Source organism: Oncorhynchus masou, chromosome 12, assembly GCF_036934945.1.
Source record: "Oncorhynchus masou masou isolate Uvic2021 chromosome 12, UVic_Omas_1.1, whole genome shotgun sequence".
In the NCBI taxonomy this organism is placed as follows: domain Eukaryota; kingdom Metazoa; phylum Chordata; class Actinopteri; order Salmoniformes; family Salmonidae; genus Oncorhynchus; species Oncorhynchus masou.
In genome coordinates, this window is record NC_088223.1 from 14,063,452 (window position 1) to 14,078,991 (window position 15,540).

The 15,540-nt window shown below is 47.5% G+C and overlaps 1 protein-coding gene across 2 annotated transcripts in view; it reads left to right on the plus strand.

Moving 5' to 3' along the window:
- Nucleotides 1-15,540, plus strand: part of LOC135549583 (protein tyrosine phosphatase type IVA 2-like) — a 50,282-nt gene that overhangs the window by 21,625 nt on the left and 13,117 nt on the right. For both annotated transcript variants that reach the window (XM_064979675.1, XM_064979674.1), the window contains exons 2-4: nucleotides 13,182-13,493; nucleotides 13,825-13,933; nucleotides 15,193-15,285. In XM_064979675.1, the coding sequence (XP_064835747.1) occupies nucleotides 13,489-13,493; nucleotides 13,825-13,933; nucleotides 15,193-15,285 (207 nt within the window). In that variant the 5' untranslated portion in view covers nucleotides 13,182-13,488. The remainder of the gene's footprint in view (nucleotides 1-13,181; nucleotides 13,494-13,824; nucleotides 13,934-15,192; nucleotides 15,286-15,540) is intronic.

Consider the following 15,540-nt stretch of genomic DNA (forward strand, 5'->3'; position numbering starts at 1 on the left):
ACAATACCAGAGCACAACCTTGTTTTTGCCACTGCAGTTGTCATAATTCCGGTCCACATGTGTTTCCCCAACTCTGTAGTTGGTGAAGAAATGGTGCATGTAGTTGATGACTACGCTGCTGCCTTTGCTGGATGATATGCAGTTGACTTGTTGTGGTATTCCTTCACAGCAGACACCAAACAAGCCACATTTGCGAGGAGTTAAAAAATAGATTGGGACCTGGCTATATATTTTTTGAGTGAATATCAATGCCCTTAATCCGTATAAAGGAGGACATGTTGCTTACTTGTTGAGCAAAGTCAAAGTTGTAATGTATCCTGATGTCTGCCTGCTGGTTCAAGACTACAGGTCTTGTCAGGTGGTCTTGCAGTCAGCAACCATCTTTTGGTAGACAGACCACTAACTCTGAACAAGCAGGATATGCTGCTCTTGCTTCTACAGCTTGGCTGACTTAACAGCTCCTGGCAGATCAGGTCTGAAGACCTGATCGTTGTTCCTCTGGCACTACCAGCACAGGTCTGTCCTGGGCTTAGTGCTTTAGATGTGGTGCAGCAAATTTCTCCTCAGGTTCCTGAAGGAAGACAGCCCGACTACACTTACCTCTGGAAAATACAGAAATACTTTGAGATCAACAAACATAGTGCCAATCATGTTAGACATCAATTAAATAATCATACCAAGTGTTGTCATTGAGTCCTTGTAGACATGCCACACTGCTGTTTTTGTCACATGGGATGGCAGCAGCTTTCCACCAAGGTGTTTTTCCTGGGTGTCGTCCTGGTAACACTATTGCATTATCCTCTGTGTAGTTCTTGAAGTTCACCACTCATACTTCAGGTGTAATTGGTGCTTGATTGGGCCAGCTCTCTTTTTGGTGAGAGGCATTAGTCCATTCTCCTTGTATGACTGGTGGAGGAGAGACAGGCGTGTTCTACTGCTGCTGAAAGACACATTTCAGATACAATAATTTTAGCATTATTATGCAATAGATAGCCATAATTACTGTCAGACACACCTGGCTAACCTAATGGGTCATCAGCTAGCTAGCTAACTTGGTTATTTTGTTTAGACATGTAGCTAGCTAGCTAAACAATGAACCATAGAGTACTAGCAATACAAACCGTTTGTCATAAGTTAACCAAAAAGGTTCAATGTTAGCTAGCTAACATTAGGCTACAACTAGCAATGCAAAATGGAATTCTGAGGTAACATTACTACACACAGATCATAAATGTAATGTACTCTAGCTATCTAACAATAAACGTTAACTTTCTGACAATTAGAACCGTATAATATCTAAAACTGTAGCTAGACTCTTACCCGTATACATGGATGGTAGACTGCAACCCCTTTTGTTAAATAAGACATCCTGTGTCGTTTCCATTTTGTTGGTACAGCTTGTTTGGCCCGTTGTGTCAAGCCACTCTGGTTCACACTGACCGTGTGCATTGCCATAAGAATCCTCTTAAGTTTCAGCCCCCACCCAAACTCTGACCATTTTACTCACCCTAGCAGAGCTGGTTAGGCTGTTTTTCATGTTCTCCGGAGCGTTGGTGACTAACTGTGCTCCAGGCAACAATTTTTAATTACGCTTTGTTTGCTGACCATAACTATGACCGGCCATATTTAACGGGTGTTGAGCGTCGGTGAATTCGTCAGTTGTTCTGCGCTCTGGCACACTCAGATGAGAGTGCTCTGAAACACTTGTTGCAGTGACGTTCTATTGAAATGGATGCTTGTATAGTGGAGTCTTACGTTTTACTACGCAATACTTTATTTTTAGACAGGATGACCTACACATACTGACCAGCTCAAATAGACAGAAGCGTGCTATAGGGCAGACCAATACAAACTCATCTCTCGGCATGTCCAGCCCACTCATTAGCTCAGCCAATCATGGCTAGAGGGAAGGTTGCTCCCTTTGTTGCTAAACCAAATAGGATCATAATTTAACAATGCTATTCATATTTACGGATGGCATACAAGTTTGTTAATTAGTCACATTAAAGTTCACATTTCCGAGAAGGCATTTCTGCCCAAAAAATTATTTTGCAAATAAAGTTACTTTCAAACAGTTCTCCTTTGAACTAGTGACCCGCGACATATGCCTAGTTTCCTGAAACGGGTCACATGACTATTGATTTTTTCTTTCTCCCCCATAACTATCTAGTAGTGCTAGTTTGTATTCATTTGAAAGTCAACAAATGCGTAGTGCTATTTCAGTATCTGAATACATAAGCCTTTCCTGTTGCCTTTTGTTTCTGTAAGATATTTGTCTGCTGACCTACCTAGTTACCCATGTTATTTACATTTGTCATTTTTCGCTAATGCCCTACAGGAGTAATTAGTCAAGTGCCTTGCTCAAGGGCACATCAACAGATGTTTCACCTAGTCTGCTTGTGTGTTTGAACCAGCCAGCTTTCCGTTACTGGTCCAACACTATTCACTGCTAGGATACCTACTTAGACCCACAATGTTATCGTGACCTAAACCCACATTCCAGCAGATTCCTCTTGCCTAAGTCTTTAGCACAGCCACCACAGGAACCTGGTCAAAAGTAGTGTAGGGAATAGGGTGCTCTTTGGGACTCGTCCTGGGTCCGTGCCAGTGGCTCAGCTGGATTTGTAGTAAAGATATGGGGGATCTGAGCAAGGGGATGGGGGCACTGTGGTGGATATATTAGTTATTCAAAACCCCTACTGATCCCATATGTTTCTCCCTGTTCAGGGATGTCTGAGGGGTAGAGAGGAGGGTTGACATGGTAATCTCAGGTGGTTTGCGTTTCACTCCTCATGGATGTTAGCTAGGCTATAGCCTAGCATATTGAGATCCCACAGCATTTATCCCTTTCACGTAGAGAATACGTAAGAGAGGTCAACAGCCGCGTCCTGGATGCTGATTTGGATGAGCAATGTTCCAAGTAGTGATGTGTTGGCTGTCACAGACACCTATGCCTGCTAACAGTTCCATCTTCACAATATCCTATTCATGTTGTCTGAATCATCTCTCGTGTCTGTATCTCCTCTCACTCATGATTTCCCCTTGCTTCCAGCCTAGCATTTAGTGTGGTACAGTGGGGTTAGTATTAGCCTAGCATTTAGTGTGGTACAGTGGGGTTAGTATTAGCCTAGCATTTAGTGTGGTACAGTGGGGTTAGTATTAGCCTAGCATTTAGTGTGGTACAGTGGGGTTAGTATTAGCCTAGCATTTAGTGTGGTACAGTGGGGTTAGTATTAGCCTAGCATTTAGTGTGGTACAGTGGGGTTAGTATTAGCCTAGCATTTAGTGTGGTACAGTGGGGTTAGTATTAGCCTAGCATTTAGTGTGGTACAGTGGGGTTAGTATTAGCCTAGCATTTAGTGTGGTACAGTGGGGTTAGTATGAGCCTAGCATGTAGTGTGGTACAGTGGGTTAGTATTAGCCTAGCATTTAGTGTGGTACAGTGGGTTAGTATTAGCCTAGCATTTAGTGTGGTACAGTGGGTTAGTATTAGCCTAGCATTTAGTGTGGTACAGTGGGGTTAGTATTAGCCTAGCATGTAGTGTGGTACAGTGGGGTTAGTATTAGCCTAGCATGTAGTGTGGTACAGTGGGTTAGTATTAGCCTAGCATTTAGTGTGGTACAGTGGGGTTAGTATTAGCCTAGCATGTAGTGTGGTACAGTGGGGTTAGTATGAGCCTAGCATGTAGTGTGGTACAGTGGGGTTAGTATGAGCCTAGCATGTAGTGTGGTACAGTGGGGTTAGTATGAGCCTAGCATGTAGTGCGGTACAGTGGGGTTAGTATGAGCCTAGCATGTAGTGCGGTACAGTGGGGTTAGTATGAGCCTAGCATGTAGTGCGGTACAGTGGGGTTAGTATTAGCCTAGCATTTAGTGTGGTACAGTGGGGTTAGTATGAGCCCCGCTGTTCACGTCTGAATTTCTATCTCTGTGGTACCATACATGGAGTGAACGGTGCCCAGAAAAAAATGTCTGAGCCAGTCGAAATTACGCATCATCACCATTATCATGGATATATCCAAGTAAATGCCAATAGGGGTGAAAACTCACAGAACTGCAGATAGTAAGGTGTCATTCCAGGTTCAGTGTTTGACATGACTGCGTTAGCGGAAGTTAGCTGGCTAGCTAGCAAGTGACAACCATTTTGTTTAGAATGGACGACCAGTTCTTTTGCATAGCAACTATGCAAAAATAATGAATGATTTTTTTCGCGCCTGTAGCAACATGACCAAAATAACTAACAACCAGCTTTTTGTCTGGACTATATCTTCTGATACAGCACTGCCTCTTACCGGTGACTGTGATCCTGATACAGCACCGCCTCTTACCTGTGACTGTGATCCTGATACAGCACCGCCTCTTACCTGTGACTGTGATCCTGATACAGCACCGCCTCTTACCTGTGACTGTGATCCTGATACAGCACTGCCTCTTACCGGTGCCTGTGATCCTGATACAGCACTGCCTCTTACCTGTGACTGTGATCCTGATACAGCACCGCCTCTTACCTGTGACTGTGATCCTGATACAGCACCGCCTCTTACCGGTGACTGTGATCCTGATACAGCACCGCCTCTAACCTGTGACTGTGATCCTGATACAGCACCGCCTCTAACCTGTGACTGTGATCCTGATACAGCACCGCCTCTTACCGGTGACTGTGATCCTGATACAGCACTGCCTCTTACCGGTGACTGTGATCCTGATACAGCACCGCCTCTAACCTGTGACTGTGATCCTGATACAGCACCGCCTCTTACCGGTGACTGTGATCCTGATACAGCACCGCCTCTAACCTGTGACTGTGATCCTGATACAGCACCGCCTCTTACCGGTGACTGTGATCCTGATACAGCACCGCCTCTTACCTGTGACTGTGATCCTGATACAGCACCGCCTCTTACCGGTGACTGTGATCCTGATACAGCACTGCCTCTAACCTGTGATCCTGATACAGCACCGCCTCTTACCGGTGACTGTGATCCTGATACAGCACCGCCTCTTACCTGTGACTGTGATCCTGATACAGCACCGCCTCTTACCGGTGACTGTGATCCTGATACAGCACTGCCTGTGACTGTGATCCTGATACAGCACTGCCTCTTACCTGTGACTGTGATCCTGATACAGCACCGCCTCTTACCGGTGACTGTGATCCTGATACAGCACCGCCTCTTACCGGTGACTGTGATCCTGATACAGCACTGCCTCTTACCTGTGACTGTGATCCTGATACAGCACCGCCTCTTACCGGTGACTGTGATCCTGATACAGCACCGCCTCTTACCTGTGACTGTGATCCTGATACAGCACTGCCTCTTACCTGTGACTGTGATCCTGATACAGCACCGCCTCTTACCTGTGACTGTGATCCTGATACAGCACCGCCTCTTACCGGTGACTGTGATCCTGATACAGCACCGCCTCTTACCGGTGACTGTGATCCTGATACAGCACTGCCTCTAACCTGTGATCCTGATACAGCACCGCCTCTTGCCTGTGATCCTGATACAGCACTGCCTGTGACTGTGATCCTGATACAGCACCGCCTCTTACCTGTGACTGTGATCCTGATACAGCACTGCCTCTTACCTGTGACTGTGATCCTGATACAGCACTGCCTCTTACCGGTGACTGTGATCCTGATACAGCACCGCCTCTTACCTGTGACTGTGATCCTGATACAGCACCGCCTCTTACCGGTGACTGTGATCCTGATACAGCACTGCCTCTTACCTGTGACTGTGATCCTGATACAGCACCGCCTCTTACCTGTGACTGTGATCCTGATACAGCACCGCCTCTTACCTGTGACTGTAATCCTGATACAGCACCGCCTCTTACCTGTGACTGTAATCCTGATACAGCACCGCCTCTTACCGGTGACTGTAATCCTGATACAGCACTGCCTCTTACCGGTGACTGTGATCCTGATACAGCACTGCCTCTTACCTGTGACTGTGATCCTGATACAGCACCGCCTCTTACCGGTGACTGTGATCCTGATACAGCACCGCCTCTTACCTGTGACTGTGATCCTGATACAGCACCGCCTCTTACCGGTGACTGTGATCCTGATACAGCACCGCCTCTTCTGCCTAATTGCTTAATTGTTAGTCGATTAGTGTTCCATTGAAGTAGGTCTTTCCTGTGGTTTTGTCTTCCAGGCAGTCTTTCTCACTGGCACCTATCCCACTGCTGATCATGCCAGCCTAGTACATGTGACCTGTCAAACACACAACTCACTCACCACTGCTTACTTTACTAACGTGCAAATAAACCTCAGTCCCATTATTTCGCCATCAGTCAGTTGTTTTGTAATTAGGCTAGGACTCTCTCGGTTTTATATATCTCTCACACACACACACACACACACACACACACGGCTGCTTTGCCTTCATATCTAACCTAGTTTTCCCCAGCCAGGTGCCCCTGGCAGAACTCCTGTCTCTGTCATTACCTGTTGAGGTTGTTCTCTCTGTTCTCTGATACTGGGCTCATTCTCACCCTCTATACACAACTACTTGTGCTGAGCTATTTGTGCTTTTTGAGGTCGGTTTGGTTCTGGTTGGATTATGAAGAAATTCACGGATTTCAGTTTCAATGTATTATATTTTTTACATTAAATCCACTTCATTGTGGGTTGAATGCTGTAACACAGAATAGAACTGTCAAGAGTTCCATGATGAGTGACTAAATTGTGGTTATCAATTAATAACTATTTATTCACATTACTTTTAATAAAATATTTCAAAAGTGTATATTACGTTTGATTTGATGACTTTATTATTCCAAGTCATCTCGTCTCTATAGAGCTGCTGCCGATGCTGTCTGACAAAATCACCATTTTACTTCTTTGAAGTAAATAAGGCATTCTGATATTACTGCTGAATACCATCTATCAATGTCTTAGATCCTGTATTTTCAGGTAGAGATACCTCGCGGAGCATCTGCTCTCCATCAGGTAGAGATACCTCGCGGAGCATCTGCTCTCCATCGGGTAGAGATACCTCACGGAGCATCTGCTCTCCATCGGGTAGAGATACCTCGCGGAGCATCTGCTCTCCATCGGGCAGAGATACCTCGCGGAGCATCTGCTCTCCAACGGGTAGAGATACCTCGCGGAGCATCTGCTCTCCATCGGGCAGAGATACCTCGCGGAGCATCTGCTCTCCATCGGGCAGAGATACCTCGCGGAGCATCTGCTCTCCATCGGGCAGAGATACCTCGCGGAGCATCTGCTCTCCATCGGGTAGAGATACCTCGCGGAGCATCTGCTCTCCATCGGGCAGAGATACCTCGCGGAGCATCTGCTCTCCATCGGGCAGAGATACCTCGCGGAGCATCTGCTCTCCATCGGGCAGAGATACCTCGCGGAGCATCTGCTCTCCAACGGGTAGAGATTCCTCGCGGAGCATCTGCTCTCCAACGGGTAGAGATTCCTCGCGGAGCATCTGCTCTCCAACGGGTAGAGATACCTCGCGGAGCATCTGCTCTCCAACGGGTAGAGATACCTCGCGGAGCATCTGCTCTCCATCGGGCAGAGATACCTCGCGGAGCATCTGCTCTCCAACGGGTAGAGATACCTCGCGGAGCATCTGCTCTCCATCGGGCAGAGATACCTCGCGGAGCATCTGCTCTCCATCGGGCAGAGATACCTCGCGGAGCATCTGCTCTCCAACGGGCAGAGATACCTCGCGGAGCATCTGCTCTCCAACGGGCAGAGATACCTCGCGGAGCATCTGCTCTCCAACGGGCAGAGATACCTCGCGGAGCATCTGCTCTCCATCGGGCAGAGATACCTCGCGGAGCATCTGCTCTCCAACGGGCAGAGATACCTCGCGGAGCATCTGCTCTCCAACGGGCAGAGATACCTCGCGGAGCATCTGCTCTCCAACGGGTAGAGATTCCTCGCGGAGCATCTGCTCTCCAACGGGTAGAGATTCCTCGCGGAGCATCTGCTCTCCAACGGGCAGAGATACCTCGCGGAGCATCTGCTCTCCATCGGGCAGAGATACCTCGCGGAGCATCTGCTCTCCAACGGGCAGAGATACCTCGCGGAGCATCTGCTCTCCATCAGGCTCGCAATGCATTATGGTCACTGTGTAGGTAACACATTTTCTGCTCTAAATTGTGTAGAATATTAGCCTGTTGGAAACGGCTCTCTACTAAATCACACAGTTTGGGTTGATCTGATTGATCTCTAAAGAAACTGCAGTGAGAAAATGCACATTGAGCTCACAGGAAAAAAAAAATAGAATTCAAATAATTGAACCTTCGTCAAAATAAAATAACCAAAATGTTGTTTAATCGCTCAGCACTAGCCACTACCCTCCCAGTTTTGTTTTTAATGTATTTTTCACTCCCCTGCCGCCCCTCCCTCAGTGTGTGATATTGTCCTGAGAGTGGCCAGCTAATTGAGGCTGGTGGGTCTACTATGCTCCCCCTATCAGCTCCCTGCCTAGCAGTGTCGTACAGTGCAGGCCCACCAGGGGAGCACGTGGCTGCATCTAGAAGAGACTGTCTCTGGGCCGCGCTGACTATGTGACTATGCCTCGGCGTTTGCGTCCCAAAGCACATCCTATTCCCTTTATGCTCCACTACTTCTACCAAGGGGAATAGGGTTTAATTCGTGATGCAGCCGGGGCCTGTCTCAGCTAGGCCCCAGTACTGACTTTTCTCCCAGTTTAGCTTCTACAGGCAAGGGGGTGAAAGAACAGCTAGGTTGCACATTCTCAGGATAAGTTTGGGTATTTTAGTGGTGTGTGTGTGTGTGTGTGTGTGTGTGTACTATTCTTCCTAGGTTCATATAGGCCTAGGCTAAGCCTCCTATCTCTAGGTATCAGGTGAAGGAAAATAATGTAGCTAGTTGAACTATTTCTTAAAGTGCTGAGTGGACACACAATGTGTACCCAACAACATTCAGTCCAGCTGGAGAAGAAAGGGACGTGTTGGAACTACAAACAGGGGAACTGGTTATGGTGTATGTGGAACATAGCAGGATAACTGATCAGCTTGTGACTTTTTGTTCTCCTTCATGAAGACTTGTGCAGCAGCTGTGAGGTAATGACACGTTATGCTAATCATAAAGTAGTCTAATTATATAAGTTGTAGGTTAGACAGAAAGAATGAAGCGCTCCTAACTCAGTTGAACTGAATGCAGCCTAGGCCGAACTGGGCCCATTGTTGGCATTTGTTTTGTGTGTAGGCCTAGCTGTCTTGGCCATATCTGGATTTTTTTGGGGGGTTAAAATTAGTTAATGGAAATTGACCAATATTGACTGAATATTAGTCTAGGCCGGTCTTTCATCTACGTATGATTAGGCTACAGGATTCTGCCTGATAGCAGTCCGTTTCACACCCACACTTTTCCTATCCCTACAGTACGTGTTGTATTTCCTGTGTGGTAAAAAACACATGGTCTTTACAGACTGACTTGATGGGTTTGCTCTCTCCTCTCCATCTGTGCTGACAGCTGGGTGTAATTGCAGAAGTACTAGTTTGCAAATATGGCAGAGTTATTTGCATGAGTTTCCGGCAATGTTGTGGAAGCAGGGCTGGTCTGTTCTTACCACAATGTGTCTGCCATGGGCTGGTCCTCTAGCTAGTGCCACGCAGAGAGACAGGCTATGACTAGGGGCTGGTCCTCTAGCTAGTGCCACGCAGAGAGACAGGCTATGACTGGGGGCTGGTCCTCTAGCTAGTGCCATGCAGAGAGACAGGCTATGACTGGGAGCTGGTCCTCTAGCTAGTGCCACGCAGAGAGACAGGCTATGACTAGGGGCTGGTCCTCTAGCTAGTGCCATGCAGAGAGACAGGCTATGACTGGGAGCTGGTCCTCTAGCTAGTGCCATGCAGAGAGACAGGCTATGACTAGGGGCTGGTCCTCTAGCTAGTGCCACGCAGAGAGACAGGCTATGACTGGGGGCTGGTCCTCTAGCTAGTGCCACGCAGAGAGACAGGCTATGACTGGGGGCTGGTCCTCTAGCTAGTGCCACGCAGAGAGACAGGCTATGACTGGGGGCTGGTCCTCTAGCTAGTGCCACGCAGAGAGACAGGCTATGACTGGGGGCTGGTCCTCTAGCTAGTGCCACGCAGAGAGACAGGCTATGACTGTGGGGCTGGTCCTCTAGCTAGTGCCACGCAGAGAGACAGGCTATGACTGTGGGGCTGGTCCTCTAGCTAGTGCCACGCAGAGAGACAGGCTATGACTGGGGGCTGGTCCTCTAGCTAGTGCCACGCAGAGAGACAGGCTATGACTGGGGGCTGGTCCTCTAGCTAGTGCCACGCAGAGAGACAGGCTATGACTGGGGGCTGGTCCTCTAGCTAGTGCCACGCAGAGAGACAGGCTATGACTGGGGGCTGGTCCTCTAGCTAGTGCCACGCAGAGAGACAGGCTATGACTGGGGGCTGGTCCTCTAGCTAGTGCCACGCAGAGAGACAGGCTATGACTGGGGGCTGGTCCTCTAGCTAGTGCCATGCAGAGAGACAGGCTATGACTGGGGGCTGGTCCTCTAGCTAGTGCCACGCAGAGAGACAGGCTATGACTGGGGGCTGGTCCTCTAGCTAGTGCCACGCAGAGAGACAGGCTATGACTGGGGGCTGGTCCTCTAGCTAGCGCCATGCAGAGAGACAGGCTATGACTGGGAGCTGGTCCTCTAGCTAGCGCCACGCAGAGAGACAGGCTATGACTGGGAGCTGGTCCTCTAGCTAGCGCCATGCAGAGAGACAGGCTATGACTGGGAGCTGGTCCTCTAGCTAGTGCCACGCAGAGAGACAGGCTATGACTGGGAGCTGGTCCTCTAGCTAGTGCCATGCAGAGAGACAGGCTATGACTGGGGAGTGGCTTCGTAAGAAGCATTTCAAGGTCATGGAATGGCCTAGCTGTCTCCAGATCTCAACCCCATAAAATCTTTGGAGGGAGTTGAAAGTCCGTATTGCCCAGCAACAGCCCCAAAATATCACTGCTCTAGAGGATATCTGCATGGAGGAATGGGCCAAAATACCAGCAACAGTGTGAAAACCTTGTGAAGACTTACAGAAAACGTTTGACCTCTGTCATTGCCAATAAAGGGTATATAACAAAGTTTTGAGAAACTTTTGTTATTGACCAAATACTTCATTTCCACCATAGTTTGCAAATAAATTCATTAAAAATCCTACAATGTGATTTTCTTTCTCATTTTGTCTGTTGAAGTGTACCTATGATGAAAATTACAGGCATCTCATCTTTTTAAGTGGGAGAACTTGCACAATTGGTGGCTGTCTAAATACCCTTTTGCCCCACTGTATGTTCACCATTTCCAATTCCCATATTTTTTTTAAATATATTTTCCTATATTATTTTTCCCTAACCCTATATCACCCCTTCCCTAATTGGAGTAAACTAATGGACAACATCACTTATGCTTATACATACTATATACATTTTATGGACACAATACATTTTAGTCATTTTTTGTTTTTTGATCCCACTCAGCCCCTCCCGTCTCTCTTAACGCCATCTATTTTTCTTCTATTTCTATTAGCCATATCTTTTTCAACTGTGATGTTTCACAAAAGTTCTGAATGTTTCTACAGATGGCAAATATTTTTCTATTTAATTTACAAAGAGTATTATTGAACGATTTGACTGAATCGCGCAGCAGTCCTATTATCAGGGTTAGCTCCAACTGTCAATAAAAATGTATTGTAGTAAGAATTTCTTTCTTTGGGGATTTGTATACCCAGTATGTCCACATCCCCATCAGACCACACTTTATATATTGGTTAACTACACGGTAATGTAAAAGTTTTTGTGATCGATACGTAAAATAGTACATTTATCATAATTTGGTTGTAACCCAGAGAGGTTAAAGTATCTAGATCCTCAGACTTACGGTTGCCCTGTTCTTGGCTCAGTGGGCGAGACGACTGCTCTACACTGGCGCCACGACAGATTGAGAAAGATGTGAGGAGAGCTAGAATTATCTATTTCACTTGCTTTGGCAATGTAAACAGATGTTTCCCATGCCAATAAAGCCCTTTGGATTGAGAGATGGGAAGATGTAGAGGCCTGTGGGGAAAGGAGGAAGACACTAGTTGAATTGGAACACATTGCTCCCAAAGATAAAAACTAAATAAATGGGAGAATGAATGTAGTAAAGAGATGGGAGACCCGAAAAGGAGATGTGCTGAGTGAGGGATGAAAAGAGGAGAGAGACTGAGGGACGGGGAGGGAGAGTCTCGGAGGTGAACGGGGGAGCGTGGGAATGTGACAGTCGACTGGTGTGAATCACTGCTGACCCATAATCCTCACCTTGTGACTACTGCTTTAGCCACTGCTGCCGAGGTCCAACCTCTGCCTCCCTCTCTTTTGCTCTCCTCCACTCGCTCTCACCTCTCCCTTTCCTTCCACCCTCCAACCCCTCTCTTCTTCCCCACTCCCTCACCCTCGTAGTGTATGTGTGACTAGCCAGTTTGTGGCGGCTGTGTCCAGACGCTTCAGATCTTGGCTGATGGTCAGCCGGTTACAGGTGAGTGCAGGCCCTAAATGATTTATGAGAGGCTCTCTTGAAGAGCTGAAGGGTGTCTGTGTTGTCTGTCTGCATGATCAGGCTGTGTGTGTGGCTGGATACAAAGTCAGTAATAATAGGTCATTATAACACCTTAGTACAAAGCTGATAATGGTTCTGATAATAGGGTTAATAGCCTCGACGTGTGGAGTCATATTTCTGATGTGATGAGTTTCTCTCCAGTTTCCCCAACAAGATTTCTCTGCCTCGTCTTGCTCTTTAAGAACTTCAAGAGTGCCTTGCTAAAAGGTGACTGTGTTGCCTATTTCAGTTTACCTAACCACATTGTACTGTCTCCTCCTCTCCCTTTCATTTTCTCTCCTCCACATCCTCTCTCTCTGTCTCTGTCGCTCTCTCTCAATTCAATTCAATTCAAGGGCTTTATTGCCATGTTGACATAACACTTGCCAAAGCAAGTGAGGTAGATAATATATAAAGTGAAATAAACAATAAAAATGAACAGTAAACGTTACACATACAGAAGTTTCAAAACAATAGACATTACAAATGATATATATATATATCAGTGTTTTAACAATGTACAAATGGTTAAAGGACACAAGATAAAATAAATAAGCATAAATTTGGGTGGTTTTTGTTCTTCACTCTCTCTGTCTCTCTCTGCAGTGTTTCTGTGTTGATTTGGACCATACATATATGGCGGATGTGAGCGTCAGTGGAGACTTCTGCCAGGCACAGCACCTCGCCTTCGTGGACAAGTGAATCGTCCGCCCCCCTCAGGACTACGCTAACCAGAAGCCCCCCTGAAGCCAGCACACTGGGAACCTCTGTCTCCTCCAACGTCCCCTGGGATCGCGTAGTCCAAGGCCAAATTGCCCAGCTCTGTCCCCTGAGCGGCCAATAAGAAAACTGCCTAGTTCTCCTCTACTTCCTGCTTTCTCTCCCAGAAGCCAATCACATACCACTCTCCTGAATGGGGTAAAATCTGAATGTCCGATTGGATGACTGGTGGATAGTCTCTGCATTAGTTTTTGTTTATTTATTTTTAAATATTATTTTTACACCCCCCCCCGTGGAGTCTTGTGGACGAGATCATCCAGTTTTTTGTTACCCCTCTTTTTATGTAAACCTTCCTGTTGCCATCCACACGTGTTTCCCACACCATCCTCCACCTCTTCCCTTCGTTGTCCTGGTTTTTATTTATTTTTTGAACCTACAGAATTCTACAAGTCCTTGCTGACATCTGAGCCAAAAGTAGTCATCCTTCTTGTAAGAGATTCTAAGTATTTAATTGTAATTGTTTTCAAAGCCGTCTCGCCAACATGAACCGCCCTGCAGCAGTGGAGATTACCTACGAGGGCATGAGGTTCCTCATCACACACAACCCCACCAACGCCACGCTCAACAAGTTCACTGAGGTGAGGCCGCCATGTGTGGCGTGTGTGTGCATGTATAACCATTCAACTCAAGTTCACTCTGGAGAGACTTACACATACATCTGATGACGTGCATCGATATCCTCACCAATACCGACAATAACAAACTCACTTCAACCAACAATTAAACATAAGCATTTTAGAGTATAAGTTTTTGTCTCTCTCTCCCTCGCTCTCTCGCTGTGTGTCTCGCGATCGCTGTGTGTGTCTCGCGATCGCTGTGTGTGTCTCGCGATCGCTGTGTGTGTCTCGCGATCGCTGTGTGTGTCTCGCGATCGCTGTGTGTGTCTCGCGATCGCTGTGTGTGTCTCGCGATCGCTGTGTGTCTCTCTCGCGATCGCTGTGTGTCTCTCTCGCGATCGCTGTGTGTCTCTCTCGCGATCGCTGTGTGTCTCTCTCGCGATCGCTGTGTGTCTCTCTCGCAATCGCTGTGTGTCTCTCTCGCAATCGCTGTGTGTCTCTCTCGCAATCGCTGTGTGTCTCTCTCGCAATCGCTGTGTGTCTCTCTCGCAATCGCTGTGTGTCTCTCTCGCAATCGCTGTGTGTCTCTCTCGCAATCGCTGTGTGTCTCTCTCGCAATCGCTGTGTGTCTCTCTCGCAATCGCTGTGTGTGTCTCTCGCAATCGCTGTGTGTCTCTCTCGCAATCGCTGTGTGTCTCTCTCGCAATCGCTGTGTGTCTCTCTCGCAATCGCTGTGTGTCTCTCTCGCAATCGCTGTGTGTCTCTCTCGCAATCGCTGTGTGTCTCTCTCGCAATCGCTGTGTGTCTCTCTCGCAATCGCTGTGTGTCTCTCTCGCAATCGCTGTGTGTCTCTCTCGCAATCGCTGTGTGTCTCTCTCGCAATCGCTGTGTGTCTCTCTCGCAATCGCTGTGTGTCTCTCTCGCAATCGCTGTGTGTCTCTCTCGCAATCGCTGTGTGTCTCTCTCGCAATCGCTGTGTGTCTCTCTCGCAATCGCTGTGTGTCTCTCTCGCAATCGCTGTGTGTCTCTCTCGCAATCGCTGTGTGTCTCTCTCGCAATCGCTGTGTGTCTCTCTCGCAATCGCTGTGTGTCTCTCTCGCAATCGCTGTGTGTCTCTCTCGCAATCGCTGTGTGTCTCTCTCGCAATCGCTGTGTGTCTCTCTCGCAATCGCTGTGTGTCTCTCTCGCAATCGCTGTGTGTCTCTCTCGCAATCGCTGTGTGTCTCTCTCGCAATCGCTGTGTGTCTCTCTCGCAATCGCTGTGTGTCTCTCTCTCACAGGAGCTGAAGAAGTTTGAGGTGAACACGCTGGTGAGAGTGTGTGACGCCACCTACGACAAGGCCCCAGTGGAGAAGGAGGGGATTGAAGTTATGGTGAGGATAACACACATGCGTGCACACACACAATCCTAGAGAGCAGTCAGAATTTCTACTGAACCAAAACCGGATCCCTTTGTTTCCTTCTGAGGAATTGAGGGTAGTTGGATTCACTTTCTTTTTCATGGAATGTCAAATAAAACAGGTGGGGTTGCTCCTCTGGAGAAATTCTGTTAGTTGAGAACAGAGGAACAGAGAACAGGAAGGAATCTCTGGCTCAGATCCAGATGAATTGGGCTCCACCCAGGCCTT